Source organism: Berghia stephanieae, chromosome 12 (assembly GCF_034508935.2).
Source record: "Berghia stephanieae isolate SIO BIC M18660-M18661 chromosome 12, UCSD_Bste_1.3, whole genome shotgun sequence".
Taxonomy (NCBI): Eukaryota; Metazoa; Mollusca; class Gastropoda; order Nudibranchia; family Aeolidiidae; genus Berghia; species Berghia stephanieae.
The window spans coordinates 18,725,582-18,743,218 of record NC_088371.1 but is presented as its reverse complement, the minus strand read 5'-3'; the positions used below and the strand labels follow the sequence as shown (position 1 = coordinate 18,743,218).

Here is a 17,637-nt window from a genome sequence, read left to right as displayed (position 1 = left end):
GAGAGAGAGAGAGAGGAGAGAGAGTCGGAGGAGAGAGAGAGAGAGAGAGAGAGAGAGAGAGAGAGAGAGAGAGAGAGAGAGAGAGAGAGAGAGAGAGAGAGAGAGGGGGGCACAGGTGAATGGGAGGAGACATGAAATTAGTGTTTGATCAGGGGAGTAGGGGAGGGGGGAGAGGGGGGAGGGATATTTTTTTTCCCAAAAGATTGGCCCGGAATGTTATGAGACAATGGCATTTCTTGTTGCATGCAGGGCGTCGGCATCCGAACTGGTATAAATATGAGACCAGTCAGTCTGTTGGACACAAGACTTGCTGTCATCCTTGGGCAAGGCATAACTAACGGGGTTTGAATCCTACCTAACCGATGGTCTTGGTTATTTCGTATTAAGTAGATACAAACACAATCAGCGGAGAAATTACGACAATTTTAAAAAGACTTTCTTGGATGAATTTAGTGTTTTCATCCTTGTATCTTTATACCGTAATACACATTTCTGGTTTAAACTAGAAGTTGATTACATAATATAATCATTCCTCACTTTAATATAGACTAAATTTGTGCTATATTTTCGAAATAAATTTATCTATATGATGAATTGTTTTGTTTTAGCGTTGACAGTAGAATGAGCACACGTAGACTATTCTTGTTATAGTGAAGTTATGGTTCAAGTTTCGCATGCAATTACGACTGGAGCAATCAACAATATGTGTTTCATTAACTGAGGGAAGATTTTGGTGCTAACAAATCATATTTGTTGATAGCCACAGAAATATATTTCTTTGTTTGACATTATATCAAGTGTTAGATTTTGCAACAATCAGCAGAACTAGCTTGGTGGTCTATTTCGACAAACGGTTGGAACATTTGAGGAGACGAAAACAAAATATTGGGATTTGATGGTGAGTCAGAATTTTCTGTTAAATATATTGTCTGCTATTAAATCCCTTATTATTACCGCCAAGACAAACCAAAGAGAGAATACCATCAATCTTAATACTACTACTGCTACGACTCCTACTACTACTACTACTACTACTACTACTACTACTACTACTACTACTACTACTACTACTACTACTACTACTACTACTACTACTTCTAATACCACAGTCCCGCATTGGATTTCTTTTTCTTTTTTATCTATCTATCTATCTATCTATCTATCTATCTATCTATCTATCTATCTATCTATCTATCTATCTATCTATCTATCTATCTATCTATCTATCTATCTATCTATATATCTATCCATCTACCTATCTATCTATCTATCTATCTATCTATCTATCTATCTATCTATTATTTAAAATATTTACCACAATGTTTGGGGCAGTCTACATCAATGTTTCAGGCTCAATTTGAGCCTGAAACATTGATGTAGACTGCCTCAAACATTGTGGTAAATATTTTAAATAATAATTCGCTCCATTACTACATGTCGAGCACTTTTCGTACCATATTTGTATCAAACACGATTCAATATCTATCTATCTATCTATCTATCTTCGAGCAGTTTTTAGAGCCCAAAGCCCCAATGATCTGGAGTTTACCTAGTTTCATTCTGCAGCCGTAAATGAGCAGTAACCGACGCTCCATAGCTTTAGCATAGGACACGAGTAGAATATCACACACTCCTTTCCCAACCACTGCTTGATTAGCGGTTGGAAACACGCCACGGAATCCCAAAAGGCAAGAGTATAAGAATCATATCTTATTCAATGTTCTAATTGAAACATATAATCAGTGGCGTGACACGCTTACAGTATAGGGTGGTGCCAGAATCAGAAAAAAATGACTTAAAACATGCTATATTTGTAAATACGAAAGAAAGGGGAAAAAATTAAAGAAAAGACTTACTCATATAAGTAAGAGGTGGTATATACAATTTCTCTAGTCCATTTTTAAAAGATGGATTCTGTGCCAGGCACCAAATCAACCTAAACAGCCACGCCCCTGCATATAATATATCCACATTTTATAATATATTAGACTATAAAATTGAACTTTTAGCAACTAAATCACATCGTCATACTACCCCTTTGAAGCGGAGGGTCACATAATATGCGGCTCTGTCGTCTTGTGGTATGATAATCGCTTTCGGATCGGAAGGTCCTGGGTTCTAGCCTCAATCAGCGCATAGTTGAGTGGAAAAGGCTCTTTACTCACATTCCCTCACCGTACTCAGGTGTAAAAGGAGTACCTGGTCGTTAACAGCGTCGTCTAAGTAGGATAAAAATTGTAATATCGCCTAACAGGCGTCATGTTTCGTTCTATATATTACGTGTTTCTTTTGGCCAGGGACCCATTGTAAAGCGCTTTGAGAACGTTTAGTGGATATTGCGCTATATAAAAACTCAATTTTTAGAATATTTCTTTATAATATAAAAATGAAATGGTGTGAAGGTTTTCTCCAGCATACATGGCGTCTCCGAACCCATTGTTGTTTGCAGAATGTGCAGATGAAACGCCTCGCTCATTCCTTAAAACGACAGACAGTTCTATGTTCAAACAATATGCCCAGTGGAGTGGAGTGGAGCTAGTTGTTTGGATAGACAGTCTCTTGGTTTCCCGTTTATCCGTTTGTTTATAACTTGTTTGTTTGGCTTTCACACAGTTCGGACAGGCTTTTTTTTGGTGACTATAAAGTATAAAGACCAATGCTTTTGTTTATTTTTACGTTTTCTGGAAATGTAGAATAATAAAAAGATGGTGAAGGCAGTAAAGAAATGAGAGAAAAGTAAATAGTCGTTGGATTTTTTTTCGCTCTACCATCATTCATTGAACTCGGGGGTCAACTAGGTCAACTCAGTGCAAAAGTTCAAATTATGCCAAATTTCGAGACCATGTCGTTAACTCATGTGCCTGAGAAGGGTATTCCGACTGCCCCCCCCCCCCCCCCCTCAAATCACTGGTTGGCAGGAGGTCATTTTTTGTGTCTTCTATCCCCCTATATTTATTTCTGTCTTAGTCTTGGAATCGGATTACTTGGTTTTATCCTGGCCCTTGTTGAAGTCCTTGGCTGAGAGGAAAACAGTTAAATGTATTGTGGTAGTTTTAGGAAGGTACTACTTTTCCCTGGTAAATCATCTCTCTGCCATGTACTGATAATTATTTTTTTGTTTTGTTTTAAACATATCTTATGAATATTTGTGTGCGTTACTCTTAGTCTTAGTGGCATATTATGCTGGTGTCTGGATGAGACGTCTAGGTGATCTCTAAGTAGATGTTCTAGGAATCTACTACTGTTTCCTATTTGAATCAATTCACCTTTGCCTTACTCTTTCGGGTGCTTTAATTGTAAGTCTACATTTTTTACTGGCGCTTATATGACCTAAATGATGTCGCAATCACCGTAAAACGATTATAAAAAAGTTTTTTAAAAACCCACTGACACAAGATTTTGGGTCTTTTTCACATAGTTAAGATTTTTTAAAAAATAATAATCAAAGTTTTTTCGTTTTGCATTTAGAAGATACAGACCATAGCTTACTTTAAGTAAATCATTCTTTGTATTAATCCAGTAGTTTTCTTGTATGTATTTTTCTTTCTACTTTGCCTTGGATACTAGAAACAGACTGACACACTCGAAGTAACACACACATGGTTCATGACAGGCGTCTATAGAAACAATGCAGCCATTTTCATTGTCTTGCAATGTTTCATCCATAGCTTTTCAAATTTATATTTATCGACAGCGCCAGCTCCCTAATTTGATAATATGTTTAGACCCAGAAGCTTATCCGTTTTCTTGTTAAATAAATACATAAATACGGTAGTCTACGTTTAAGAATACGGTCTTGAAGTAACAAAAAAATAACATCCTGTCAGGCGGAAGTTGTGTAAGACAGAATGCCGAAGCAAAACAGGAAGGGAGTAGGGGGCGCTTGCTGGAACAACTAGCATAATATTGATGTAAAAAGTTATGTCTGTTTGTGTGCGAACGTGCTTAGTGCTTGTGGAAATGTGTTTCAGAGCTTGTTTATGTGTCGTGTGTGTGTGTGTGTGTGTGTGTGTGTGTGTGTGTTAGATGGAAATGTTTGCGGTCAGATACAGAAGGAACGAAATTGACGTCTCTCAGCTCACTGTTATTGTTTTTAAACAGCCATTTTGGTGATTAGTCCTCACTAAATTATATTAATCAGACTATAAACTTTCAAGGTTACACATTGGCGTGTTGGTACGTTATATCCGGCTGGTATATTCTGATGTTGTGAGTTTTAAATCTAAACCCATATCATCGATACAGTAAGATGTAAGTGTCACAATGGTTCAGTTGAAAGAGCACTGGACTGACAAAGGTTTACGAATGTTTTAGAGATCTTGTTCCATCGGCATGCCCCCCCCCCCCCCCGCCTCCCCACGACTGTTCACCCTAAATGTTGAGTTGTTGGGCTGGCGAGATTTAAACCAAAGGTCTTTGTGATAGACTAGCATCCGACTTCATATAGATAGAACGAGGTGGACGTCGCTCAGGTCTTTGTTATTGTTTTTTGCCATCCGCGTTTATGAGTAATTCTCACTACACTGTATTAAACAGACTATAAACGTTCAGGGTTACACACAGTGTTCTGTGTATTGGTTTGGTATATTTCCGGATGGCAATGTTGTGAGCTTCTTAGCCAAGCGCATACTATCTATACCTTGCGACTTTAGATAGTAGTCCGTCAGAGCCATTAGGCCCATGGAGCCGGAGTTTATTCCAGTTTCTATAGCGTGAAACGTACAATAGCAATTGCTTGCTACCCTTTGGATAGTATGCTAGTATATCGCAAAGTACTTTCCGCCAGATCTAACAGACCCAGCTACCCAGTCACTGGTGGACAGAAAAAAATAATAATCTTGACTTCACCCAGGATAGATCTCGGCCTCTTTGGTTGTGAAGAGAGTGCTCAACCAACTAAGCTATCGGGACCACAAGCTTTGGATAACTATTGTTTTAATTATGTATGGTACACATAAGTACTTGAATATACTTATCTCGTGTATCTTCCCCCTTTCTGTCTCTCTCATTGTTTCACTTATAAAATAGAAACAAAAAAAAACAAAAAACAAAAAAACAAAAACAACCATCAATACAGATTACGTATTTCCAAGTATTCCCGATGCTGATTTCAGACAGTACAAATTGTCTGTTAGGGACCCTTTTCCTCCTAGTACTAGCACCCTTACACTATCTAGCACTGTCTATAGCCAGATATTCATTCAACCTGAGTCTCATGGTGACAATATTTTTAAGTGCCTTACCAAAGAACTCAAAGTTGGGCGAGAGACTTTCGTTTATTGTCACCAGTCCGCTCACTGACAGTACGCAATATGTCCCAAATTAATATTTTCTCCCTTTTGCTATTAAATTTTTCATTTCTTTTCAAGAAAATACGATATATTTAGATATTGTATGTAACTCCCTTGTTTCAATAGGTCCCTGGTTTCATTCCTGTTGTGCACAGCGCAAAGCTGAGTTCTAGGAAAAGGCTCTAACTTCGCATTCTATCACCTATCTGTATGCATATTCAGGTGCAAGCTGACTACCTGCCCGGTAACATATTTGGCTTTGTCTAAAAACAAATTTGGAAAAGCACGTTACAGGCGTCATGTATAATCCTATACTTAAAATGTTCCTGTTGGCTGAGGATCCCTTGAAAAGCACCTTGAGCCCATTTAGTGGTATTTTTCTCTATACAAGCCCAAGCATATATATATATATATATATATATATATATATATATATATATATATATATATATATATATATGTGTGTGTGTGTGTGTGTATGTATGTATGTATGTATGTATGTATGTATGTATGCATATTCTAATTTTAATTTATTTTCGCCCACTTCAGACAAGAATGACGTCATCAACCTTAATCAAGTATGCAATGGCCGTCTGCCTCATTGTGCTCGGCTGTCAACAGCAACCAATCACTGCCAAGCCCTCAGTCCTCAGCCAGCCAATCACAAGCCGGGATTCTGTCAGCCAGGACTATGCAGACCTCCAAAATGTTCTGACTCAAAGACTCACCGGATCCGCGGAAGGTATTTACTAGAGATTAGATCCCACCAAAAAGTCCCCAAGTGCCCAACTAGCTGTCTCCTCTCGCTTACCATGTCTTTTCCGGTGACTGTTTCAATATAAAGCAGGCTTTTTACCTCCCTTGATTATTCTGACCAGATACGAAGTTAATTAATCTTTTTTTTTTTGGACCTACAGGACAGGGTGTGGTTAACTCGTATCCTTTAATCCATTTTACTACTTCTGAATTTAGTTTGTCACGTGATGTTTGGTCTAAAATAACCCAGCGTGGACTAAAATAACAACCATATATGGCAGTGAAAGTGTTCAGTAGCTGATTATGTAATATGGGCAAAATGATAATCTACTCTTATCTTGCACATCATGTCTTTCCAAAAAAGATGCACACTTTTAGTGGCAGCGTGACTCAGTGGTACGGTCTTTGCTTCGTATCCGAAAGGTAGCAGGTTCGATCACCCGCCGCTACGCTGTGTGGCCTTGAGCAAGTCACCTCACCCTAGGAATAGACCTTAGTGACAAATTTCCCCTATGGGATGAATAAGGGGAATTTTATTTATTTATTTATTTTCTTATTATTTGCATTGTTTCAGTGGTAGTGAAAACAAGAAGGTGGGGAGGCAAGGGACACCTTAGTCCATATTGTTGAGCTCGGGTTATGTTTGAACGAAGAGTCGCTTTACAGATGCCTTACTCAATATTATGAAATTGATTATTAAAATGTATAGTCCTACTAGACATCCCAAAGCGGATAAAGATAAACACAGGCGAATCAGTACATCTATAATGTGATATAGGTCTAAAAATGTAGATGAATTTTGTCTTAATCCTAGGTAAAAGACGGCAAATATAATGTTTTAACTCTCTCCTTACAAGTTATTTTCAGAATTTTACCCGAAATTTCATACTCACCCAACACAAAAATAGATTTTCAAACAGAATAGTGACGAGTATATTCAATATTTTGTTCAGAGAAATCAGCTCTGCAACCCAATGTCGAGTTTCTCTAGCTATAACTATGACAAAATGAAATCAGAATAAGAAAATAAATTGTTGGTTGCATCCATCGTAACGAATGTGACGATTTTCCTATGTTTGGTAAGGAGAGGGTTAACGCCAATTCATCTGGTAAACTACGGCTTTGTGTCATGATTAACATTAAATCTTAGAACACGCGATCCATTTCCTCAATCTAGTAATCAGGAGGTCTGAGGTTCGATCCCCAGTCCAGGCAGGCTGATTTCTTGAGATGTTTTTCATTTCGTGCATATTTTCTTTCTTGTTTTGTTTCTGGCACTTTTTCATATAAACATTATCACATCTCCTCAATCCGGTAATATTTAGGTTGAATCTGACACTTAAAAAATGAAACAAGAAACTCAAGTTTAGCTAAAGCAGAAAGTCTTCAGAGAAGAAATCCCCCTTTGAACAAATTTTCAGGTCCTTAACTTTTTACACTTTAAAGGGGCTGGACCATACCTAGGTCATGACTCCTATGTGCGCTATGTGGTCTAGTGGTATGACACTCGCTTTCGGACCGGGAGGTCCTTGGTTCGGGCCTCGCGCTCGGCGCATAGTTGAGTCCTTGGAAAAGGCTCTTTACTCACATTCTCTCACCGTACTCAGGTGTAAAATGAGTACCTGGCCGTTAACAGCGTTGTCTTTGTCCCAAAAATTGTAATATCGCCTAACAGGCGTCATGTTAAATGTTGCTGTTGACCAGGGACCTCTTGTAAAACGCTTTGAGCATATTTAGTGGATATTGCGCTATATAAAGCTCAATTTTAATTTATTGTTTTATGTACCTTTCTCTGGACTACACCCAGGTCATGACTCATATGCACCTTTCTCTGGATCACACCTAGGTCATGACTCCTATGTACCTTTCTCTGGACCATACCTAGGTCATGACTCCTAGGTGCCTTTCTCTGGACTACACCTAGGTCATGACTCCTATGTACCTTTCTCTGGACCATACCTAGGTCATGACTCCTAGGTGCCTTTCTCTGGACCACGCCTAGGTCATGACTCCTATGTACCTTTCTCTGGACCATACCTAGGTCATGACTCCTAGGTGCCTTTCTCTGGACTACACCTAGGTCATGACTCCTATGTACCTTTCTCTGGATCACACCTAGGTCATGACTCCTATGTGCTTTTCTCTGGACCACACCTAGGACATGACTCCTAGATGCCTTTCTCTGGACCACACCTAGGTCATGACTCCTAGGTGCCTTTCTCCGGACTACACCTAGGTCATGACTCCTATGTACCTTTCTCTGGACCACGCCTAGGTCATGACTCCTATGTGCTTTTCTCTGGACCACACCTAGGACATGACTCCTATGTACCTTTCTCTAGACCACACCCAGGTCATGACTCCTAGATGCCTTTCTCTGGACCACACCCAGGTCATGACTCCTAGATGCCTTTCTCTGGACCACACCTAGGACATGACTCCTATGTACCTTTCTCTGGACCACACCCAGGTCATGACTCCTAGATGCCTTTCTCTGGACCACACCTAGGACATGACTCCTATGTACCTTTCTCTGGACCACACCCAGGTCATGACTCCTATATGCCTTTCTCTGGATCACACATAGGACATGACTCCTAGGTGCCTTTCCACTCTTTTTTCTTCCTAGTCCAAATTATCAAAATTATGTTAAATCAGTGGAACGAGTTAACCATTTCAATCCAAGGATCCGTTTATAATAACCTCATACTTGCTATGTTTAATTGATTTGTACTTTTGTCTTTTTGCTCGGTTGTTATGTTTAAGTGGTAAAATAAACTTTACAGGTTGATCCTAGGCAGCAGCAGCTTTTTATGGTTCTCACACTACTATGTTATGACGAGCGACCCAATCAGCAGAGTCCGGTCCGCATTCGTGCACCGTCGCGAACCCGCCCGGTAGCATCGTCACGACACACGGTTCAACTAGATTGATCCTAGGCGAAGTGAACTTATGTGAAGGTCTGATAACTGAACGCAATCAAGTGCTTGATTGATCATTGTTGTAATGGACAATAGTTTGTGTTCATGTTGGTTTGAGATATTCTCCATTACAACAATGAGCCCATAACACTTTGGATTATCAGACTTGAAAATAAGTACACGTAGGTTTGATTGGGTTTTGCTTGTCTTTTTGAAGGATTGCTATGTGTAAGTACTAAAAGAAGCTTGACGATTTGACTTGCAGTATAATTGTCTGTGCGTTAAAATTGTCATTACAAGTTAATATAATTTAGTAAAGCCGGACGGGCGGGCGAAGAGTATCTATTTTTTGAAAGCCAATGTTTTTATTTGTTTTCTTATTTTAATATTATAGCACTGGTTGGATTCTAGCACAATATGCAATACAGCGCTCGCTGGAGCTGGGTGGCCAAATTTTATCTTTATAATAAGTAGGTTACCTTTCATGAGCATCGGATTTCGGCATACTCGATTCGAGCACGCGTTTTGGCCTCTCCCGAGAGCGTTCTATATATAATCCAGCGAGTATTGTAATAGGGGTGCCTTGTAATATCTATAATGACATACTTAAATCAGGTTTTCCCCAAAACAAAAAAAGACTTCGATAAGATTGTGGCCTAAACAGCATCAAACTCAATTTTCGTAATTTTCATTTATACTTTTTAATGTCAATCATAATTTATATTGTCAATATGGATCTTGCATGATACACGATCGAGTTGTAAATAACCTTTTCATACAAAATTGGATTTAATAGTCTGATGTCATCGGTACTTTCTATTCTTCATGCTGGCTAGAACTTTTCATGTCTTGTGATCAGAATGTCTAAAAGTAAAAACATGATCAGATTTCTAATGGTTTTTTTTCCTCTGGATATGCTTTTATGCTCGTCGGAGAAATATTTCATAAGGGCGTCCGCCATTGTTCCGATAATTTAGAGCCAGTTGCTAAGTTACCATGCGTCATTACGAGGGAAGTGACGTTACGACTATTGAAGAGCATTATTCGAGTTATCTATTGTCCTTGCGGCTTTGTGGTCATGTAATGTTGGCACTCTGCTTCTTGCCACTATGTGTCTGCTTCGAATTCCTTTATCGGCAGCGCAACGTTGAGTCAATGGAAAAGACTTCTTATTCACATTATCTGACTGTAAATAATCAGGTATAAAATAAGTATCTTGAAGCGTTGTCACTGTCGTAGAATTTTGTGATAATGACTTGCAAGCACCTGTATCGTCCTGCATTTCATATGCTGGTGTTGCCTTGAGACCCACTAAAAAGCGCTTTGAACCCATTAGGGGAATATCGCTCTACAAATCTCACTTATTTATTCTTTTGTCGACATTCCCCACAGAAAACATCAAGATAATCGACCTGCTCATACAGCTCTTAGAAGAAATTGACCTTCCAACCCTTTGTGACGTCATCGCTAACGATACTTCCGTCATGAAATCAGCCAATCAGATCAACAGATTTAAAGATGACGGGTACGTCAAGGAAAAGCAATGGATGCGATCGACGCATAGAGGCACTAAAGATCATATGTCTTCATTTCAATCCTCTAAGAAGAACTATTCATCCAGTCAAAAGATAGAAAACACCAATTTTGCTCTGAATAAAACAAAAAATAAAGGGGTGAATTCGAAAAAACAGTTCCAAATCCTCCTGGAAAAGAATAATGAAAACTACATTACTGAAATGAAGTCTAACCGCATCGACGAATCGTTTGTCCCGTCATCGTCAAACTTGAGACGTTACCCGGCTGGCATGCGCAGAGTGTCATTTCCGTACAAGGGTAAAGGTCACGCAATGAGAAGACGCATTATCATTCCGAGTCGGTTCCATCGTCGAATCAACAGTGACGGATCTGTTCATCTCTCCAGGGGAAGACGACCATTCTCACGAGTCCGGCTTGAAAATCTCAAGAGAATTCCAATCCCTCTCTCTAAAGTCAAAGGATTCGGTGCTCACCCGTCACTGGTCAATAACGTGGTCGACGGTGCCGGTAGAAAGGATATAAATAATGATGTAAATGTCATTACCGATTTTGGTCATGGTGATGGTCATCTTTACAGATTGGTCAATAATTTCGAACGACCAAGAACTCAGCTTTACTCTGGATCTCAAATCTTAAGCGACGTAAAGTACGATAAAGTTATCAATAAGAATGGTAAAAAATCTGAAGAAAAATCTGCAGAACAATCTGAGAACGACCACCTGATTGAAGAAAGTCGTGGTATGGAGACTGAAGGTGATAACACAATTGAAAATGATGCTGACATTGTTTGGGGTGGCGCAAGGCCGAACTTTTTGTCAAGGTTCTCAAAACCAAATGGCAAATTTGTGAAACGAATTATATACAGAAGGAGGAAGGGAGGTAAGCGAGGAAGGTTGGTACCTATAGGTTATAACGTGATTAGTAGACCACCCAGATATATTGGCGGTGTCAATGTTAACGATCAGGGCAGTTTGGATAGCGATGACGGTACAGTCAATGCTCTAGAGAATCAATCAGTGAAGGATGGTTTTTACACGACTCTCGATGGAAGACAAGAAGATTTTGAAGAGAATTTTGGAGGAAGAGATTACGTTAGATTATTCCCAAAGAACGAAGATGGCTCCCCAGTTTGGACAAATGAGTTAGTCACTCCTGAATTGAATGTCAACTATAAAAAAGATCAACATGATTCTAGGGAAAATTACGATGACTTTGAAAAGAATGATAGTCCACCTGAAAATGCCAATACAATTGGGTCAAGAGCTCCAAATATCATGACACCAACAATTCCAGATAATCTCATCTCCAATCAATCTAATACTAGATTGACAATCTCAAACACTTCAGAATCATACACAAATCCCATGATTTCTAAAGTAGTGAAAGGAAGAAATGACGGCGTAGTGTTCATAACACCCAAAGACAAACTACTTTCATCCTATTTCAAAAATGGAGAAGTCGGTGAAAATACGAACGAGAAGATTTTGTCTGCGGTCAAAAAATTTACTGATGAAGATTTTTACAATATGGTTGAACGTGGAACCTTAAAAAATGACAAAAACCCGTATAAATTTTCAAAGAACTCTGTCAAAAAGAATTCTTATGGCTTACATAGCGAAGAAATATTAAATGAGACCCCGACATCATCTTCTGAGGAATATTCTGCTGAATCAGAGAGGAAACTCTACCCTTCAGAGGAAGTTGAGGGTGTTTCAAGTGAGAAAAGTGAGCTTGCTGTCAATGTCATCGATAGTTTTAAAAACAACTTTACAATTGACCATCAACCAGCTGATCAACACATAAGAAATGAGAGTACGGGTGTGGAAATTAATAAAAATGAAACGACTCATTTCAAATATAACGGCAAGATCAATGAGAACATTTCTTCCGAAAATCATAGAACCGAAAATGGAACAATCCATACCCATTTGAATACAACCATCTTTTTCGTGGATGCGACTGATGATGAGCTAATTAACAACAAAGACACCGACAAAGAGAAAATCAAGGTTACAAAGAGTTCGCCAAACCCAGATGCAGACAAAGACACGATTCAAATAATTTCCCTGAAAAGACATGGAAATCGCAGCAATGGTGATGGCAACCTCGTCGCAGAGTCAAGAGTCTTGTCAATGACGAGAGCATCAAGTGGTGTCACCAGTACAATGGCGTCAAGTTTGAAAAGTTCTATAACAACTCCATCAAATAGAATAGTGGATGGTGGCATAAAGATTAGGAAAACACAATCACCCATAACAAAGAAAAGTAACTTAAGTTACACTGAAGAGAATCACGAAAAGAAGGATGAAAATTTAAAGCTGTCAAACAGCTTGTTGAACCCAGTTGACCAAGAGTATACCAGACAAACTCATACAGCTTCCACTACGATCAGTCATTCGTCTCAGGATATCGGGATAGAAAAGGACGATCAAACAGAATTCGACATTAACTCCAATCAAACTAAAATGGACGATGTAACCATGGCAACAAGTTCTGCCTCGGATTTTGAAAGTAATACACTTTCCGGATATTCTTCAAATTCGTCGTCAACGCTTAAAACTAAGTTTAGTGAATTAGAGAATTTAATTTCTTTATCTGAGAGGAATAAGACCATTTCAGTGAGCAACAAAATAGAAACACATGTATTAGAAAATGTACAACGAGAAGATTATGTGACAACAAAACTATCCGACCAAGTTGATGACGTTAGAACTGAGGAAAACACATCTCATGTCCTCCCTAAAACAACGCAAATGTCTAAGGTCAAAAGTGGAGATAAACATTTGATGACGTCATACAAGTCTAGAATACAAAACCTAGAGGACAAGATGAACATGAATGTTACAACAAACCAACAGACAAACGAAACAAAGACCAGTGGCAAACCATTACCGGCAACTAAAAACTATTATACAAATACCTATGACAACAATGCCACAGATGTACTGAACAAGGGTAGAACAGCAATTGAGAAGGATGACGACGATAAGGTTAATATTTCGTGGACAAATGTGAGTACAAACAGGACGCAAAGTAAAGGAGAAAATGACATGACGAATAATATGAAGGCCATGTCTAGGATAAAAGAGGAAGAAACCAGGCATAGGGATGAAAATCAAGAGGAAACACGACACAGTCCGACCACTTCAGTTTTGAAAGATTTCAAATCATCTAAAGAAATGACCACGACTGTCGCCACGACAAGCAGTTCAAACCCGACAACTTTGAAAATCAGTACAAATGACACGCATACAGCTAAAAGTACGAACAACTATTCAGCCAACAACACGCTATTCGAGACTGTAACACATCAATCAGATACAGGCATAACGACACCCAGACAAAACATGACCTCTGACCCCAACTCTATCATCGACGACTTTGTTACTACAATTGCTTCATTATTCACATTTAAAGACAAGATCGAATCCGATATTTCTAACAACTCTGATACCTATACAGCAGACCAATCAAAAAACCGATGGCACTGATATTGTATAATGCACACAATAAACCAGAACATTTCAATAGCAAAAAGCGATACCAAATCTCAAGGCGAAGCAGTAACAGTTCTTTCCAAATCAATTCGATACCCAAAGCAAGATGGTGGGTACGAGTCGCTAGTAAAAGAAGAGTCCAATACGGAAGACATAAATGAAATATTAAGAAATAAGAATGAAGGCGAGAGTGGAATTGAATTGGAGGTCAACAAGTCTGATAACAACGTAGGTGGTATCGAACATTTGAATATAAAACAGTTGAGCAATGGAGATAATATAGGTATCAACAAAGACGTTAATTCATCAAGCCAGACCATGAATAACTCCTACACAAAATCAAAAGATACTGAACACGTGTCGTTGTCAGAAATCAAAAGCGTACCAGTAGCCAATAAAACAACCGAATTCATGAACAACAAAGATACGTCTAATAATAGTGATATAAATCATATTCAAATAATGAAGATCCAAAAATATAGAAAAGGTGATTCCACCACTACGACATACAAGCCAAACTATTCCGAGAAGCCAAATGTCACATACAAGGAGAGTTCCGCCCAAAAGAATTTTAAAAACTACCAGCGAGCTACTCATCGAACACAAACATCTCTGAATGCAAAGAAACAGGAACATGTTAATGATGTTTATCCACGAGTTAACGGGGTCACGAATGTAAAACCCGTTGGAGAACTCAACGAGAACATCCTTAGCTGGAACGATGTTCAAAAGATTGACAAAGGAAATGTAAAACAAGCCGCAATTGACCAATTGTCACGCCTACACGGTGTCAAATATCCAAACAAACCCAAAATAAGTGTATACAGTGATTTTGGATCAAACAAACCTGATAGCATCATCCGTAATCGTAATGACTTTTTAGAAATAAACAAGAATGCTAATTATGCCTATAAACCAAAACCTGCCACATATAATAGATTTGGGTCAAGCCAGTTTGACACGAGCGCCCCTTATCAAAAGAACTATCCAGAAAGATACGACAGAATTAAACTCCCCTCACAAAATAGTATGGACCAATGGAAGGCGTACAACATTGCCGTCAATGAAGATAAAACTTATAGTCGACAGCAAAATGATGTGAAATTTGGATTGAATGACGCCAAACATTGGTCAGGATTCAATCCTTCCTGGAGTAAAAACCAAAACCAAGGTTTACCATTCTACGACAATTCACCTGTCGCCTACCATTCATTTGGAGGCCTTTCTGGTTTCTCATCCGGTACAATAAACAACCACGGATATTTGCATCGCCGAAAACAAATGGACAATCGTTATTTCAATACGATGAGTGAGAAGCATGAAAGAGACTGGGGTGATCGCTTTAGCCAGGGGTTCTATGGTGGAAGAGTTCACGTAAATAATCATCATACAAATGGCGACACTATCAGAGGGCGTAACGTCCACCAATATTCAAACCCGGGAGCAGACTATAACTCGCCAATGCCCAGTAATATGGGACTGTCAAATCGTGAAAATTTCTCACCGGATAATGTCAATTCACCACAAGTTGTGATAAGCCCGTATAACCATGATGATAGAATTTCTAAGGAGGATGTTGGAAAAACGATTCAGGGTAATATTGAGGAAGATTCGTCTGAGTTTGACGGAACCTATCAAAACATACATAAAGAAAATCACTATAAAAATTTCGACCAATCAAAAACGGATTTGCAAGGCACGAACGCTGTCACCAATAGCCCAAAATCATCATTAAAGGATGTCATTAATGATGACGTAAGTGGTGGTATAAATGACGTCGTAATTGGTGATGTCGCCGATGACAAGACAATGGATGACGAGTCAGATAGGGATGAAGAGAATAATATGTCAAACAGACCAGCGAGCAGAAATCAAGGGCCTTGGACCGTTCATGGGATGAATGGTCCCTTGGGAATTCCAGCCCCGAGAGGTAAAATTAATTGTATCCTCATCATCAATATAATCGTCATCATCATCATCCCCATCATCATTATAGTCATTAACATCAATTCAAAAAATGTCTACAGCCCATCAGCTATGAACATTCGAATAAAACTCCAACGTCCGCACTCTCTCTTTCATTCTCCCCCTCTCTCTCTCTCTCTCTCTCTCTCTCTCTCTCTCTCTCTCTCTCACTAACTCACTCCCTCTGACTATCTATATTTCTATCTATATTTCTATCTTTCTCTCGCTATGCTTCCCTCTCTTTCTTTATCTCGCTATACTTCACACACACACACACACACACACACACACACACACACTTGCTTTCTCTTCCACGCACACTCCCCCAAAGCATACCATCTTTCTGCATCCCCACCACCTTCGTGTTTCCATCCCTGACTTGTTTAATATTTTAGCATTTTTCTACCACCAATAAGATTCAATAGTCTGATGTCACGTCCGCCCAGCAACGAACAGCTTGGTTCTAAACAAAGAAGATCGGTATTTTTTTTTTATTCTTCATGCTGACTAGAACTTTTTCACATGTCATGTGATCAGAACGTATAAGAGTCAAAACATGATCAAATTTATGTTTTTCTCCTCTGGATACACTTTTATGCTCGTCGGAGAAGTATTTCATAAGGGCGTCCGTCAATGTTCCGATAGTTTAGAACCAGTTACCAAGTTATTATGCGTCAATACAATGGAATTGACATCAGGACTGTTGAAGCCTATTGATATCTCCCTGCCTCCCCTCCCCCCTCCTCCACTCACCCACAATATAACAACTTTTCCATCCCCATCTATCGTCGCTCACCCCAGATTACAAATGCCCTGGAATGTTTGGGTACCACAGCGACCCCCAAGACTGCCAGTCCTTCTTCATCTGTAGCTGGGGAGTTCCTTACCGCCTTCGATGTCCCCCAGGAACCCGATACAACCGTGCACAGTCTGTATGCGACTGGGCAGTGAATGTCTCCTGCTGGACAGATGGACGCAACTTTCCATGAACCTACCTCACGGTGATTCCAAACAACTCATTTATGTTCATGTAAAGCGGTGCCTTTGTTAAGTATAACTACGTGAACGGAATGGCTTACTGATATATATATATATATATATATATATATATATATATATATATATATATATATATATATATATATATGCACTAAACGTGCTCAAATAGCTTTTAAAAAATACTGACTTAAAGCATTTCGCTTCTTATCCATCCAATTAGGATATTCCGGCTATACCTCTCTACATGGGGCGTGTCTATATTGGTTGGTTTGGTGCCTGGCACCGCATCCATCTTTTTAAAATGGATTACAGCATTTTTTTTAAAAACCTGAGATATGGTATATCCCGCCTCTTACTTATTTGAGTAGATAAGTCTTTTCTTTAAAGTTTTTTTCTTTCTTTTGTATTTTCATATATCGCATGTTTTTCGTCATTTTCTTCTGATTCTGGCACCACTCTATACTATAAGCATGCCACGCCACTGCCTCTCTATATCTTCATGAGCAATTTTAAGTCATTAAAACTTATTGAAAATGAAAGTTCATACTAGAATTAATAATTTTAAGGATCTTGAAGTGATATTTAATCCTTGTGATGGAAAATTGTTGATTTGCTTTATGAACTCTAGCGATTACAATTTTTATCTTCTAAAAATTACAATTTTAAAAAAAT

At 38.9% G+C, this 17,637-nt stretch overlaps 2 protein-coding genes across 2 annotated transcripts; both read left to right on the top strand.

Moving 5' to 3' along the window:
* The first annotated feature begins 278 nt into the window (after positions 1–278).
* Positions 279–14,478, top strand: LOC144957948 (uncharacterized). The gene is made up of 3 exons (XM_078889509.1): positions 279–898; positions 5,841–6,033; positions 10,361–14,478. The coding sequence occupies exons 1-3, from the start codon at positions 896–898 to the stop codon at positions 13,993–13,995; spliced, it is 3,831 nt and encodes a 1,276-aa protein (XP_078745635.1). The 5' UTR covers positions 279–895; the 3' UTR covers positions 13,996–14,478.
* LOC144957949 (uncharacterized) lies at positions 14,005–17,029 on the top strand. Its single transcript, XM_078889510.1, has 2 exons — positions 14,005–15,931; positions 16,768–17,029. The coding sequence occupies exons 1-2, from the start codon at positions 14,005–14,007 to the stop codon at positions 16,953–16,955; spliced, it is 2,115 nt and encodes a 704-aa protein (XP_078745636.1). The 3' UTR covers positions 16,956–17,029.
* Positions 17,030–17,637: the final 608 nt, after the last annotated feature.